At 56.0% G+C, this 16,335-nt stretch overlaps 1 protein-coding gene across 1 annotated transcript; it reads left to right on the plus strand.

Annotated features, from left to right (window-relative positions):
• The first annotated feature begins 278 nt into the window (after positions 1-278).
• Positions 279-14,165, plus strand: LOC133351730 (E3 ubiquitin ligase TRAF3IP2-like). The gene is made up of 7 exons (XM_061567167.1): positions 279-339; positions 2,277-2,335; positions 3,959-4,056; positions 5,046-5,114; positions 10,785-10,892; positions 11,925-11,999; positions 12,978-14,165. Exons 4-7 carry the CDS (start codon positions 5,046-5,048, stop codon positions 13,131-13,133), a joined length of 408 nt encoding a protein of 135 aa, XP_061423151.1. The 5' UTR covers positions 279-339; positions 2,277-2,335; positions 3,959-4,056; the 3' UTR covers positions 13,134-14,165.
• The last annotated feature ends 2,170 nt before the right edge of the window (positions 14,166-16,335 follow it).

A 16,335-nucleotide genomic window follows, 5' to 3' on the forward strand; every position in this document is an offset into this window, starting at 1 on the left:
TCATCAGCAGATCCCCATGTCGCCGCACAACTCGCAGCCGGCCTCGCCGCAGCACGCGCCTCCGGGCATCCTCGTCGACGGAGGAGGCGTTTGTAGCTCGCGCGTGTCGCTGCCGCCCCCCCGCCGGCGGCCTCCGACGGCGGCGGCGGGCGGCCCGCTCGGCGTGGCGGACGTGCGGGCGTCATTCAGCCGGCAGAGCAGCCTCGGCCTGTCGAGGCTGGAGCCGCCGGGCCCCCTGGTGTCGCACACGGAGGCCGGCGCGGTGGGCGACGGGGGGTGCGCCGAGAGGAACTGGCACCACGGCCCAGCGGAGGGAGAAGCCTTCTCGCCCGGCGCGCCGTGAGTATAGTCAGGGTGGGGGGGGGGGGGACACGCGTGTGCGCCTCGTAGCGTCGTTGTCGTCGTTGGTGCGGGTTGAGTCGCTCGCGCTCGCCCGGGAAGCGCAGGCGCACGGGGTCAAGGCAGCAGCCGGTCGGCCGGTAATGCCGGCACGACCAGCGGTTACCCAAGGTCCGCAGTCCTCTACGTAGCGAGGTGTTTTGAGCCGATCTTAATGAGCGTTTAGACGTGCGGGAGGAACTGTAGCACGTGTATCCCAAAAAAAGAAGGAACAGATGGAGTTAGTCCGCGCTTTGCTGTACTGCCCCGTGCCGCGCCGAGGTAGGGCACCCACGGCAAGGGAGTTTAGCCACAGTTTAGCGATACGCAAACCTGTCAACCCCTTATCAGTGCCCTACATTATTACAGACTAATTCAGACGTTATTGGTCACCCCGTGCCCCTTAGAAATCTCAACGTTCATCCTACAAAGTCCCATCACAAAGGGAGAAACACAAACAAATCGGTATTTTTCAATGTATTTGTCCCGTATTGAAACGGCCGTACGCCGCATGGACCTGAAAACTTCTCCCTCTACAAGAGCACGGGCGAACCGCGTGGGTTGACACGGTATGGGAACACCGACCTGCGCTTGCCACCGTAATTTTGGACTACGAGCCACGTGTCCAGCCACCACCACCACCACCACGACCGCCCGGCTTGTATTGTTAGCGTCTGTGCGTGTCTGTCTATATACGTGCGTGCGTGTGTATGTGGGGAGCGGTGACGTGGCAGAGACCCGAGGTTCGATTCCCCCCCCACGGCCAACACCAGTGACAATACTCTTAGGTTTTTTCGGGAAAGTCACGTGGGTAAAAAATTTAATAATAAAATGATAGAAATAATAATAGAAATAAAAATAAGAAATCGCGACGTTTCGGGCACAACACAAGTGTCCGTCATCAGGTGGGACAACCACAGCAAGAAACAATTGCTGAAGTGGCTCACTTCGTCTGCTTGGGTGACTTTACTGAAAAAACCTAAGAGTATGAATCCTTGCAGTCACGAAAGCTTCAAATCTAGAACCAGTGACAATTTTCTGTACTGGTTCCTGGACGGTCCCCTGAGTCGATTCGGCCTGAAAATGAGTAACTTATGGGGTGTGCAAACATTGCCACTAGGGAGACAAAGGTGACCAGGTGTGGTGCTGGCCACGTCACCCCCACGTGTACCATGCCAGACTTCGTAGGTGCTCGCTAACAGCACTTGCCCCAACAGTCTGTTAAGGCTAAACGGTGGTATTTTGTCTACAGTCTCAGTCGATCAACTCATAACACCGGTTCAGATAATCGTCACTGGTGTTGGCCGTGAGCGGGAAGCGAACTCGGGTCGCCGGGTCCGACGCTCAGCGCGCTAACCACTGCGCCACCGATCCCTAACACAAATAAAGATGCCCCGTGTAGCCTTAACAGACTGTTGGGGCAAGTGCTGTCAGCGAGTGCCAGTGGTGGGTGGCCAGCACCACCCCCGGCCGCCTTTGTCTCCCCGGTTGACTGTCTGTTGACAGTCTGTCATAGGCTATAGGGGGGATCTTTGTCTTTGTGTGTCTATAAATGCGGCCGGGCGTGGTTCTGGCCACATCACCCACTTATGTGCCTTGCTGGCCTCTGGCCGGCCTTCATAGGTCCTTGCGAACAGCACTTGCATTGAGTCGATGACGTGGGGGCCGCATGGACTGGTGTGTGTGTGTGTGTTGGGAGCGGTGAGTCAGCCCTGCGCCCCCCTAGGTCGACTCAGCCTTTAATTAGTACACGGTGTGGTGTGTATCGCATCGGCACTGGCAAGAGGCAAAGTTGACGTGGTGCTGGCCACACCACTGCATCTTGAGCAGCACTTTCCACCACGGGCTAAAGAGGCTACGTTGTTAACTGCATCTGCGTGCGCTTTTGCTCTTCGCAGACCGGCGTGCTCTCCCGGCGGCGCCCGGACGCAAAGCATCGTCCTTCCAGACCGACAGCGTGAGTTCCCCTCGGCAAGCCCTCTTGCCTGATCACCGTCATCGCCAGCGCCTGCGCCGATAAACCATTTTATCTTCTTGGTTCTTTCGGTAAAGTCACGTAGAAGGGAAGAACAGGTCTGTCGGAAAGACAGCGTCTGAAGTTGCTGTCAAGGCGCTCTTCCCCCTCCAACCCAACTTAAATATACGCTTCCAAGCCTGGTGGTGTTCATTCAGACGCTGTCTTTCCGACAGACCTGTTCTTCACCTGAGGACGGCTGCTTGCGTTGTGGGCCGAAACGTCGTGAGAATTATTTTTATTATGTTTATTTTTATTATTTTATTATTCCCTTCTACGTGACTTTACCGAAAGAACCAAGAAGATGAATCCCTGCAGTCACGAAAGCTTTAAATCGAAATTTAAACCATTTTATGTTGATTTTACCATGGAGGTTTTTACCACCGAGGCTATGTAGTAGGTTTTCAGTTGCATTTATTTGGTATAGCCCTGTGAGCCATTCGGCTCTTGAATCGGGTGCAACCGCAACAAACAAAAACATGAACAAGAAAACATCTTAAAGTCACTATATGACTGTGTGCAAACAGAAAATCCAAGAAAGACAGCAAAATATTGCAGAAAAAGCACCGTACACCAACGCTGTGTGCAAAAATCCCAGTGGGTTGCAAGTCAAACAACAACAACAACCACAAGACAACTTAGATTAAGGCCATCAGTCTAACTCCGTACTCCAACAAACAAAAATGGCCAAACCAAAACACTTTTCGAAATCACCAAAATAAAGCCATAAAGCAATGTAACAGTGATCATAGGAACTGTGACCGAATTTTCACAATAAACGACATAAACAACATGTACTACCAAACCCTGCAGCCATAGCTGGCTGCGTGAGTCACTCCAAAACAGCAGGAGCATCAGTCAGAGTATACAAATTTTTCAATGCACCTTTAAGATCAGGTAAGACCCACTGAGCTGTGTAGCTCTTCTATAGAAGCGACCTGGCCACAAATGATAGCTCAACGAAGTGGCTTATCGTCACGTGAGAATTTATCGCAGCCGAATACTCTAAACGCGTGCTGTTGATTCTAACGTGGAGGGAAAAACCGGAGAAAAATCCACAGGACCACGGGGAGAACATGCAAACGCCAAATATTCAGGCGTCAGGGTTGGGATCGAATCCACAATCTCCTGTATACCATGCGAGGTAGTTAACATCTCGCCACTGCGTGCCCTAGCAACCGTTGCATTTGGTTCCTCACCTGGTTCACCTGGGATTCACGCGGCGAGTGTTATCACTCGGAGAGCGTTACTCCGTGCCACCACCCCCTCTCCCCCCCTCTCTCTCCGTGCCACCACCCGCTCTCACTCTCGTGCCCATCTTCATTATTCGTTCTCATGAACAGGGCTCACCGCACGCTTATGCTACCCCAAGCTCATGAAAACACGTCCCTGGATTTTGTATGAGCCCGCAGCCGGACCGCGTTGTGGTTGGATGCATTCAAACGGAAAGTGACGATCTGTCTTCGATCTTCACGCATTCCTCTGGAACCTTCTCTCTTCCTTCTCCGCTACCCCCCCCCCCCCCCCCCTGTCATCCTCTTCCCCCAACGCCGTTCTCACCCACAGGCAAGATTTTCGTCACATATTCTTTGGACAACGACGCCCACATCGGCAAGGTCATCTCCTTCGTGACCTGGCTCCGTAAAAATGGATTCTACACAGAGGTGCGTAGGCGCGGTCGCCCCCCACCCCCCACATGTGCCGGTGAGTCTCCAGAAACCCCTGGGGCTATACTCGAGAGCCGTCACGGAGGTCAGCGATCGGGCAGACCGAAACGCTCCGCTCGGAGGCCGGGGTTTAACGAGTCTCCCCTTGCCCCCCACACGGGGGCAGCTGCCAGCGGGGGTGCCCCTCGTCCAGCGTGCAGCCCCCACCGGCTTGGAGCAAGGGGGCGGCTCTGTCGCTGCTAGCTAGCTGCTAAAAACAACAAACCCAAGCAGACGAACGTGGCCGCGGGGGGCTTGCGGCGTCTCCCGTGTCGTTTTGTCCGCGAGTTCCACCTGGTCGTGGCTCTCGCAAGCCAAGCAAGCGTTGAGCCTGGGCCGCGCTCGGATTGGGCAGCCCACGATTACACACCGTCTGGTTGTGATCTGCGGCGGCGGGGGGGCGGGGGGGGGGCGCGTCGTGGCGGGCGTTGTTGTACTGCACCGTGACGCCTCCGCGTCTGTGCGAGCCGCCTTCAACCAACCAAACAAACCAACCATCCGCGCCGACCAGCGCGGGGAATTTTCGGCCAAAGAACCCCACACGAGTTGCCAGCAGCGCGAGGAGGCCCTCATCCAGCAGTGGAGTGACACGAGGGCCTCGTGCGTGCGTACATGTACATATGTCGAACTTGGCTTCTTACCGTACGTAGCCAACCGTACGCGAACAGATCGCGGAGCGTTGGCGAGGCGGTTGGTGCGCTGCGCTGCCAACCGGGCAACCCGCCCGGGGCTGAACTCCAGAAAACATTGCCCTGGAAAGTATTCCGTGAGAAATCAAGCCCTGCTGCTGGGGAGACAAAGGCGGCCGGGCACGATGCTTGGCCGCGTCCCCCTCCCGCGTTGCGCCGAGGCTGCCTTCGTAGGGCGCTCGCTATCGCCGCTTGCCTACACGGGGGAACATTTGTCTCTCCTGCCTTGTGTCCTTGCCCCCCCCCCCGCCCCCCCAGATGGACATGTTCGACACGCTGCTGCAAGGCATGAGTAAGATCGAGTGGATGGACCGCTTTCTGGACGACGTACGTTCCCCGAGCCTCATTTTTCTCCTGCCTGCCTGTCCTGCCTCTCTTCCTGCCTGTCTTTTACCTCGCCTGCCTGCCTGCCTTCCCGTCCATATCTCTGCCCGTCTGCCTTGGCGGCGCACCCATCACTGCCCGTACGGCACTGCCGTAGAGATGTGCCTCCACCCACACCACGCCGCTCTCTGTAAACATTCCATCCCCCTTCTCCCCCACCCCCTCTCCACCATCCCCCGCTACAAGTGAGTGGCCACCACGGCTGCCGTGTCTTCACAATGCGACGTCCTCGCGCGTTTTCTTCCTCGTGCGTGACCACAGCTCACGATGACTGTGCAGTTCGCCGGGAGACGAGTCTTTAAAACATCTGTAGTGTGAATAGAGGGGGCACGGCACAGCAACACAAGACGAGTCTTTAAAACATCTGAATGGTTAAAACTCGCGGTTGCAGAATTCGTGAATGCAGAAACCTCGTGCGGGGGGGGGGGGGGAAATGGGGGGTTACGTTCCTGGTTCGAGTGAACATAGGGGAGGGGGGCGGGGGGAAATAATTACAAAGAATAATGCAGAATTATAGATATTTTTTATTACCTTTGGTGATGACGATGATGATTTGACAACGATGGAGTAGGTGGTGCTGATGCCGAGGAATTCCGGAGGGGACGACTCCTCGGGAGAGGCAGATGTGTGGTGACAACGCCGCACAGCTGTTCTCATTCTAGCACTCTGGGGGGGGGGGGGGGGGAGGCGCTAGCCGCAGCACTTTCCCCGATCGCATTTCGCGTTCTTTTGAATGGGCCTCGCAGTCGACTCGTTTCGATCAAAATGTATCACTGAGTCGACTGCGAGTACGTCTTAAGCAAACGTGCGCGGTCGCGAGTTCGGAGCGGGATTGCTGCGAGACCGAGGACCAGAGGTCGCAAACGGGTACCCGTACCCATACCCGGCCGGGTACGGGTACCCGTTCCTTACCCCTACCCGTACCCTACCCGAAATGAGTGACAAACGGTTACTCACCAGTGACTCACGGCCTACCCGTACCCGTACCCGGCCGCACCAGGGTCGCAAACTGGTACCCGTACCCGTACCTGGCCGGGTACCCATACCCGTACCTGGCCGGGTACGGGTAGCCGGGTATTGGGTAGGGTACGGGTATTGGTACCTGGTTGCGACCTCTGCCGAGGACTACGTGGAGAGCTGAGCGTGGGAGGGCCCCATCCTCGTGGATGACGGTCTCAGACGTAACAACGTTCTGCGCGCACCTCCTCACGGTGTCGGTCGTCTGGCATGACACACGCTCGCGGACACTGGAGTTCGGCGGGCCACAAATGTGGGGGTGGGGATTGGTAAAGATTTAGTTCACTGGCGGATATGCGAGTCCTGAACTCGCGCACAGAGAGGGTTTCACTGTGCTTTGTTCTTGGGTTTTTCGGTAAAGTCACGTAGGTAAAAAATTGAAATTAAAATTAATGAAAGTAAAATAAAAATAAAATAAAAATCAAGACGTTTCGGAGGCAACACAAGCCTCCGGCTTCAGGTGGAACCATCACAGCACGCTTGGTTCCACCTGAAGACGGAAGCTTGTGTTGCCTCCGAAACGTCGTGATTTTTATTTTATTTTTATTTTACTTTTATAAATTTAAACTTTTTTTACCTACGTGACTTTACCGAAAAAACCCAAGAATATGAATCCTTGCAGTCACGAAAGCTTCAAATCTAGAATTTACTGTACTTTGTTTTCTGTGTGTCTGAGGCGGGTTGATGGTATCTCTCGCTCGCTCGCTCCGGGCCTGCCTGTGCGGTGTCACGTCTTGCGTGTAATGCGCATTGTCGTGTGTGCTGTGTGCATCGCGTGTGCTTTGTCTGAGTGAGTGAGCTGGTGAATCTCCAATCCACCAGCTCACTCACTCACTCACACCTACCCACCCACTCACCGACTGAACCACCTCACTCAACCACTCACCCACTTGCTCACCTACTCTAAGCAATCATCCACCCACTCACTTATCCATTCACCAACTCACTACACCACTCAATCGCTCACCCACACACCCACCTACCCACTCATCCATTCACTCTGCCATAACCCACTCACTCATTCACTCACCCACCATCTCACCCGCTCGCTCACCCTACTTATCCACCCCCTCGCACAACCAAATCACCCACCCACTTACTCACTCACCCACTCGCATACTAACACACCTATCCACCATAGCATCTCAACCACCTACTCACCCACCCTATCACTCACCCGCTCGCTCACCCACCTCTCACAGACTCGCAGCTTTGTATGAGTTTGTGGATATCTTGCGTCGCTACTGGGTGTATACACACTACGACAAAGACAACGATCCCCTGTATAGCCTTAACCAAATTGTTGGGGCAAGTGCTGTTTGAGCACCTATGAAGGGCGGAACGGAAACGATGAGGTTGGTGGCCAGCACCACGCCCGACCGCCTTTGTCTCCCCATTGGCGATGATTTTACACACAGGACCAGGTACTCATTGAAGCTGAGTCAACCGGTTTAGATAATCGTCACCGGTGTTGGCCGTGAGCGGGAATCGAACTCCAGCTGCCGGGTTCGGAGCGCAGCGCCCTAACCGCTGCACGACTGCTGCATACACACTCAACTACATGTGCACACTACACGCTCACTACACGCACACTACACGCACACTACACGCACACACACTACATGCACACACACTATACGCACACACTACACACACTACACGCACACACACCACACACGCGACACGCACACACACCACGCACACACACACCACACACACACCACACACACACCACACACACGACACGCACACACCACACACACACCACACACCACACACACTACACGCACACACACTACACACACACTACACGCACACACACTACACGCACACACACCACACGCTACACACACTACACGCACACACCACACACACTACACGCACACACCACACGCACCACACACAGCACCCACACCACACACACTACACGCACACACCACACACACTATACGCACAAACACCACACACACTACACGCACACCACACACACTACACGCACGCACACTACACGCCACACACACTACACACACACCACACACACTACACGCACAAACGCACACACTACACGCTCACACACACACTACACACACGCCACACACACCACACAGACCACACGCACACACACCACACACACTACACGCACACTACACACCCGCCACATGCACTACACACACACACCACACACACTACACGCGCACACACTACACGCGCACACACTACACACACACCACACACGCTACAAACATTACACACACACCACACACTACACGCACACACCACACGTACTACACGCACACACACCACAGGACACTACACACACTATACACACACTACACACCACACACACCACACACACTACACGCACACACGCCACACACTACACACACACCACACACACTACACGCACACACACAACAGACACTACACGCCACACGCACACACACACACTACACTACACACACACTACACACACACTACACACCAGACACACGCACACACGCCACACACTACACACACGCCACACACACTACACGCACACACACAACAGACACTACAAGCACACACACACTACACGTACACACACAACAGACACTACACGCCACACGCACACACACACACTACACACACACTACACACGCGCGCTCTGAGTGCGCAGGTATTCCGATGACACGTTGCGCAATCACCCCAGCACGTACGCACATGCCCGTCCGGTGGTAGCCAAGTGCGTACGTCGAGCGCGTGTGAGAATACCATTGCGCAAGGGGTGGGGAGGGGGTGGTGGTGGCGGGGCTCGGGGTGTCTGAAGGACGAGAGCGATGATTGTGAGAGGGCGATTCGTAGGTTCAATAGGTCGGGGAACTGACTTGGCACCACTCAGATCCTGTGTACGCCAGATGAACTTCAGAAACCATTGCTCGACCACTCACCTCTCATCTCACTCTACTCCCCTCCACGCACTCTCCTACCTCTCCCCTCTCATCTCACTCTACTCCCCTCCACGCACTTTCCTACCTCTCCCCTCTCATCTCACTCTACTCCCCTCCACGCACTCCCCTACCTCTCCCCTCTCATCTAAATCTACTCCCCTCCACGCACTCTCCTACCTTTCCCCTCTCATTTCACTTTACTCCCCTCCACGCACTCTCCTACCTCTCCCCTCTCATTTCACTCTACTCCCCTCCACGCACTCTCCTACCTCTCCTCTTTCATCTCACTCCACTCCCCTCCACGCACTCTCCTACCTCTCCCCTCTCATTTCACTCTACTCCCCTCCACGCACTCCCCTACCTCTCCCCTCTCATCTCACTCTACTCCACTCCACGCACTCTCCTACCTCTCCCTTCCTCATCTCACTCTACTACCCCTCCACGCGCTCTCCTACCTCTCCCCTCTCATTTCACTCCTAACGCCCCTCCACGCACTCTCCCTACCTCTCCCTCTCATTTCACGCGACTCCCTCCACGCACTCATCCTACCTACTCCTCTTTCATCTCACGCCATCCCCTCCAAGGCAAGCTCCTACCGCTCCCTCTCATTTCACTCTACTCCCCTCCACGCACTCTCCTACCTCTTCCCCTCTCATTCACTCTACTCCACTCCACGCACGCCCCTACCTCTCCCCTCTCATCTCACTCTACTCACTCCACGCACTCATCCTACCACCCCTCTCTCATCTCACTCTAACCACCCCTCCACGCACTCCCTACCTCCCACGCACTCCCCTACCTCTCCTCTATCATCACTCTACTCCCCTCTACGCAATCCCCTGCCTCTCCCCTCATCTCACTCCTCTACTCCCCTCCACGCACTCCCCTACCTCTCCCCTCTCATCACTCACTCCCCTCCACCGCACTCTCCTGCCTCTCCCCTCTCATCTCACTCTACCTCCCCTCCACCGGCACTCTCCTACCTCTCCCCTCTCATCTCACTCCACTCCCCTCCACGCACTATCCTACCTCTCCCCTCTCATCTCACTCTACTCCCCTCCACGAACTCCCCTACTTCTCCCCTCTCATCTCACTCTACTCCCCTCCACTCCATGCACTCTCCTGCCTCTCCCCTCTCATCTCACTCTACTCCCCTCCACTCCATGCACTCTCCTGCCTCTCCCCTCTCATCTCACTCTACTCCCCTCCACGAACTCTCTGCTCCGTTAATCGAGGCTTTCTACAAAATTTCCTCGTCAATTCTCCACTGCCCCTCCCTTCCTCTGCCCCAGCCGCCCGTGCTGTCGACCCGCTGCCCCAGGTTCGAGTTTAGGCTCAGCAATTTCCTCACCTCCTTTGCCTGTGACTCACTGCCTGCGTGTCCGAAATCGACAGAAATGTATAAATGTTGTCTATTGTATTTATACATAAGTGGTTTATGCATGTCTGACTAGGCTGTTGAGGTGTATGAAAGTCTCTACATATCTACACATGCACGCCTGTCTCAATCTGACTCTCAGTCTCCCTGTTTGTCTGGTGGTCTTGACTCTATGTATGTGTTATGACGTGTGTCAGTCTCTCTTTGTGTGTGTCTACACATCGGTGCGTTCCTCGGTCAGCCTTGACTGTTCGTCTGCTCCTCTGTGTGGTGCGTCTTGTCTGCGTGCAGAAGGACTACCTGATCGTGGTGATAATCAGCCCCAAATACAAGCGAGACACAGAGACTCCGGCTGGCAGTGACGAGCACGGATTGCACACACACTACATTCACCAGCAGGTGAGTCGCACACCCAGTGTCTCTCTCTACACACACACCCAGTGTGTGTCTCCTATACAAAGACAAAGATCACCTGGACTTGCGACCCAGAGGTCGCAGGGGGGTCGATTCCATCTCCCGGTGTGGCAGTTGAAGCAATGGGGGCTAGGTTCTTAATCCCCCCCCCCATCTCCTCCACCCACCCCCTCCCCCCATCTCCTCCACCCACCCCCCCCATCTCCTCCACCCACCCCCTCCCCCCATCTCCTCCACTCCGCCCCCATCTCCTCCATGCACCCCCCATCTCCTCCACCCACCCCCCCCATCTCTTCCACCCCCCCATCTCCTCCACCCACCCCTCCCCCCATCTCCTCCACCCACCCCCCCATCTCCACCCACCCTCCCCCATCTCCTCCACCCCCCCCATCTCCTCCACCCACCCCTCCCCCCATCTCCTCCACCCACCCCTCCCCCCATCTCCTCCACCCACCCCCCCATCTCCACCCACCCTCCCCCATCTCCTCCACCCCCCCCATCTCCTCCACCCACCCCCCCCATCTCCACCCACCCTCCCCCATCTCCTCCACCCCCCCCCATCTCCTCCACCCACCCCTCCCCCCATCTCCTCCACCCACCCCCCCATCTCCACCCACCCCTCCCCCCATCTCCTCCACCCCCCCCATCTCCTCCACCCCCCCATCTCCTCCACCCACTCTCCCCCCATCTCCTCCACCCACTCTCCCCCACCAACCCCTACCCCCCAGCTTCTGTCCACCCAGCGGTGTGATTGGCTACTGCACCGGAGTTAGTCGATCAGCAGGCCGCGTGCGGTGGGGTGCACTGTGGGTACGTTGCGCGATTGGGCTTCCGCATCCCCCCCCCCCCCCCGTACTGGCAGGTCAGGTGCTGAGTTACGGTATGCCACACAGGGACAGCTGCCGCTGGGAGTAAGGGCTAGAGGGGGGGGGGGGTGAACCGGATATGTGACGGTCGGATTTGCGACCGGCCGGGGTGACCGAGCGTCTGTGGCGTCTGTGCGTGCGCCGCGTGCAGATGAAGAACGAGTACATTCAGAACGGGAGCAAGAACTTCCGCTTGGTGCCCGTGCTGTTTCCCGGGGCGACCAAGGTGGGTAACACGTCGCCCCGCGCGCCCGCTCAGAGCTCGCGTCCGGCTGGCGGGGTGGGGCGGGGGGGGGGGGGGGGGGGCCGGGGGGGTCCGGGGGGGGGGTCAGCCTCATCGTTTGCCGAACGCGGTGGCAGCGGCGTGACGCCCCCCGCTTAGCGGGACGTGGTCTCCAACGACGTGCATCGTCAGTGCGGTGTTGTCACGTCAGCCCCTGCCCCCCCTCCGCCTCCACCCGCGGCAAGGCTCTGCTGCCTCGCAGCAACACCTACGATGAGCACGGTTGGCTACGTACGGTGCGAAAGAAGTTCAACACACGTACACGAAGGCCTCGGCCGCTTCGCAGCTTGGTGGGCAAGGCCCGCGTGTGACCTGCTGGGATATGTCAGTATTATTATTATTAGGCTCAATGAGCTATACAGCTCTTTTTCAGCAGTGACCTGGCCACAAATTGCTTATCACGTGTAAATTTATAGCAGCCAAATACTCTTAAACGCACGTTAATTCTAAACGTGGAGGGAAAAACCAGAGGATCCGGAGGAAAAAAATCCACGCGACCACAGGGACAGAGATGTAAACGCCAAATATACAGCAGCAGGCGTCAGGGTCAGGATCGAACCCAGGACCGCATGTGTACCAGGCAAGGTAGTTAACATCTCCTAGCCACCGTGATGATGATGACAGAGAGAGACAACCAAACTCCAAATATACAGCAGCAGGCGTCAGGGTCGGGATCGAACCCACGACCTCCTGTATACCGGGCGAGGTAGTTAACATCTCAAAGCCACCGTGATGATGATGAGAGAGAGAGACACGCAAACTCCAAATATACAGCAGCAGGCGTCAGGGTTGGGATCGAACCCACGACCTCCTGCATACCAGGCGAGGTCGTTAACATCTCGGCACCATGGCGCGCTAACGTTGCAAACATTCCGCCCGGACCCTGACTCACCTTCATCTTCTTCTTCTGCCTCCTCCTAGGGGCACGTGCCGAGCTGGCTGAACAACACCATCGTGTACCCGTGGCCCGGCAAGCAGGAGGACCTGATGCTCCGCCTGTGTCGCCGCGAGAAGTACGAGATCCCTCCGCCGGGGCCTCTGCCCGTCATCGTCGCACAGCCCTTCGGCTCCAAGTAGCGAGGAGTGACCTAACCCCCAACTACCACCTCATTGGCGCGAAGGCACTGCCGCTAGAGTGCGCCCTGCCGGAATAATCCTCCTGTCGCTTTCGTCGTCGTCGGAACGAGCGTCGGATCGAGCGTCGGATCTTAGAATTGTTCTCTTTTGTTGTAATGTTTTCACATCGCCGTTGCTAATCGCAGGCCCAGGACGACTCTGACCAGGGCTTTTACGTTTCTCGCTCGATATTTTCCGGGTCGCTTTGTAGACTTTGGGAGTAGGTTGGCACGTGACCGGCAGGAGCCACAGGCAAAGAGGCGAGAGGGGTATTATACTGGATGTGGTGTGCCGGGTGCGGACCCGAGGAGGAGACCCGACTGATATTAATGAAGCCCTGCTTAATAAAGCAAAGTGGCCAGTAACTAAGAGCAGTAACTAAGAGCAATATTCATAGCGTAGAGCAGATGAGAACCATAACGTATCTTGAACCGGGCAAGGTTGTAGCTATCTGGAGTAAGAGACGATGATGGGAGGAGGAACTTCCCGAGTGGAGCGGTGCGAGGGACGAAGCAGAACGAGAGGTGAGGTGACCTGCAGTGTGGTGAGTGGGCAGGGGGGTGAGTGGGTGTTGTCGTGACCTGCAGTGTGGTGGTTGGTGGTTTTACGCAGTCTCGAGATGACCTAATGATCAGTCTGGTGGACATGGGTCCTCAACACGACACGAGGAATCTACGACTATAATCCGTCGTATTAAAAGGGTTACAAAAATCTGGCCCGGTTGTCGACCTCTGGTGGGGGGGGGGGGGGGGGGGGTGGGGGCATCTCATCGGCAGAGTTTGGCTTATTAAACGAACACTGCTGGGATGCCACCAGTTGTTGTTGGCAGGAGCACTCCGTCTAAACAACGTATGCACGTTGAACTTCAGGTAGGTGCGGGCGAAAGGACAACAAGCTGATCACGACAAGCAGTTCTAAACAAATTCGTTTTCAATCTCGATTATTTCTAAGCGCATGGCTCCCAATGGCTTCCTAATGTCGGAAGGAAGAGCAATGGGGGGGCTGGGGGGGGAGGGGGGGCTGGGGGGGAGGGGGGGGCTGGGGGGGAGGGGGGGGGGGGCTGGGGGGGAAGGGGGGGGCTGGGGAGGAGGGGGGGGGCTGGGGGGGAGGGGGGGGGCCCTGTGCGATGCACAAGAGAAACAATGTTCTGCGCAAACTCGTCGTACGTTTATAACGGAGCGCAATTCGGTCTAAAACGAGGGCTTCATTTCTCGCTCGGGTTTGTCTGTTTTCCTCAACGCTGTTCAGGCTCGCTTGGAGGTAGGGCTCATCGGCACAAGGCACTACTACCACGAGAGTACAAAGTACGCCTGCCCATAATAATCCCTGTACCATTGTACCGTGCATTCCTGTATGACCGTACGGACACGTTCGTTTATTGTTTTGTAAATACGCGGTGTGCCACTCGCATTCACGGATCGGCGTTCGGGAACCGTTGCGGCTACAATTCAGCACCGCGGCCGCATCGCGGCGTGTGCTATATAACAAAGACAAAGACCCCCCGTATAGCCTTATATTGTTGGGGCAAGTGCTGTTAGCGAGCACCTATGAGGGCTGGAACGGCACACGAGGGGGGTGGGTGGCCAGCAACCACGCCCGACCGCCTTTGTCTCCCCGATGTTTACACACTGCACCGGGTACACATTTGAGGCCGCGGCGACGTAGGGGAGGCCCGGGACCAGTTGAGTTAATCTGTCACCGGTGTTGGTCGTGTGCGGGAATTGAACTCGGATCGCCGGGTTCGTAGCACGGCGTGTTGAACGCTCCCCTAGGTGTATATAAACGCACACGGACACGCGCCACTGAGAAAGTTTAAAACGTTGGCTTCCACCATTGCTTCCACCCGGTGTTTTCACTTCCACTGGGACGTGTGCGGTGGTTCCCGATTTTTTTCGGAGGGTTTGGAGGAACGTGACGCCTGTATTTAGCGCGCTGGGCTGGATGTGTTCAATTTTTTTTGTTCGTCTTTGTAGTAATAAAAGACCAAAAAAAAAATAAGCCATCGGCGTCTGCCCGTTTCGTTGATGTTTGTGTTGAGCGACGCAAAAAAAAATAACTTTGGACGAAAGTATTCTTCTTGTGCTTTTGTTTAAACTTTAGTCGACGCGGCCTGCAACTCGAACCCCGGCTCGCCGGTTCCATACGACGACCTCGTGGAAATGCGTGGAGCGTGAGACACTCCAATCCAGCAGTTGGATGAACACGAGGTGCTGTGAGAGAGAGTGCAATTGCGGTTGTGAACAACGTAAACAAAGTCGTTGGACGGATGTATGGAGGATGTGTGTTACGCGAACGGTCCCAATCTCCAGCCACCATCACCACTTCCCTTTAACACAGACGCCGCGACTACTGAACTGTAGAAATCCGTGGAAGCTCCCCCCCCCGCCACCCCCATCATCATCTCTGAAGGACAAGTCAAAGCAGTGCGGTTGTGGCCATGCAACCCAAACTATGGATCCATATAGTGAACCCATCGAGATGTTTGTGGGCATCCGTAGTACACAATGATGGGTACACAAAGACAAAGATCCCTCGTATAGCCTTAACATACTGTAGGGGCAAGTGCTGTTAGCGAGCACCTATGAAGGCCGACACGGCACGCGAGGGGGTGCGTGGCCAGCACCACGCCCGACCGCCTTTGTCTCCCCAGTGGCGATGTTTACACACCGCGCCAGGTACTCATTTCAGGCTGAGTAGACCTAGGAGAGGCCCAGGACCGGTTCAAATAATTGTCACTGGTGTTGGCCGTGAGCGGGAATCGTACCCGAGTCGCCAGGTTTATAGCGCAGCGTGCTAACCGCTACACTACCGCTCCCCCCCCACACACACAGTCACACATACACACACACTCACACATACACACACGCGCACTCGCGCAGTAAGTCCAGAGCGCATGGACGCACTGGGCACCTGGAGTCTCGCTAGATTCAGGAATTCCCGGCCTGGGTGGATTTCCAGGAACCCCTTTGCTCTATTGCGGGCAGCACTTCTCGTACGCAAGAACCTCCTCCTCCTCCTTCCTGCTTCAGCTGGGCCCTATTTACATAACTTACTCATTCGTCACACGACACGCCTGATGATGATGATGCCGATTATGATAACCCCAATTAGAAAATGTCATAAAGCCGGCCGATTTGTGTAGCGGTTAGCGCGCTGCTCTATG

Source organism: Lethenteron reissneri, chromosome 5 (assembly GCF_015708825.2).
Source record: "Lethenteron reissneri isolate LAM-NWPU_2019-01 chromosome 5, ASM1570882v1, whole genome shotgun sequence".
Classification (NCBI taxonomy): domain Eukaryota; kingdom Metazoa; phylum Chordata; class Hyperoartia; order Petromyzontiformes; family Petromyzontidae; genus Lethenteron; species Lethenteron reissneri.

Coding starts and splice junctions, on each gene's coding strand:
- LOC133351730 (XM_061567167.1), top strand. CDS start 5,046: ATGGACATGTTCGACACGCTGCTGCAAGGCATGAGTAAGATCGAGTGG. Junction 5,115..10,784: donor TGGACCGCTTTCTGGACGAC/GTACGTTCCCCG, acceptor GTCTGCGTGCAG/AAGGACTACCTGATCGTGGT. Junction 10,893..11,924: donor CACACTACATTCACCAGCAG/GTGAGTCGCACA, acceptor CGCCGCGTGCAG/ATGAAGAACGAGTACATTCA.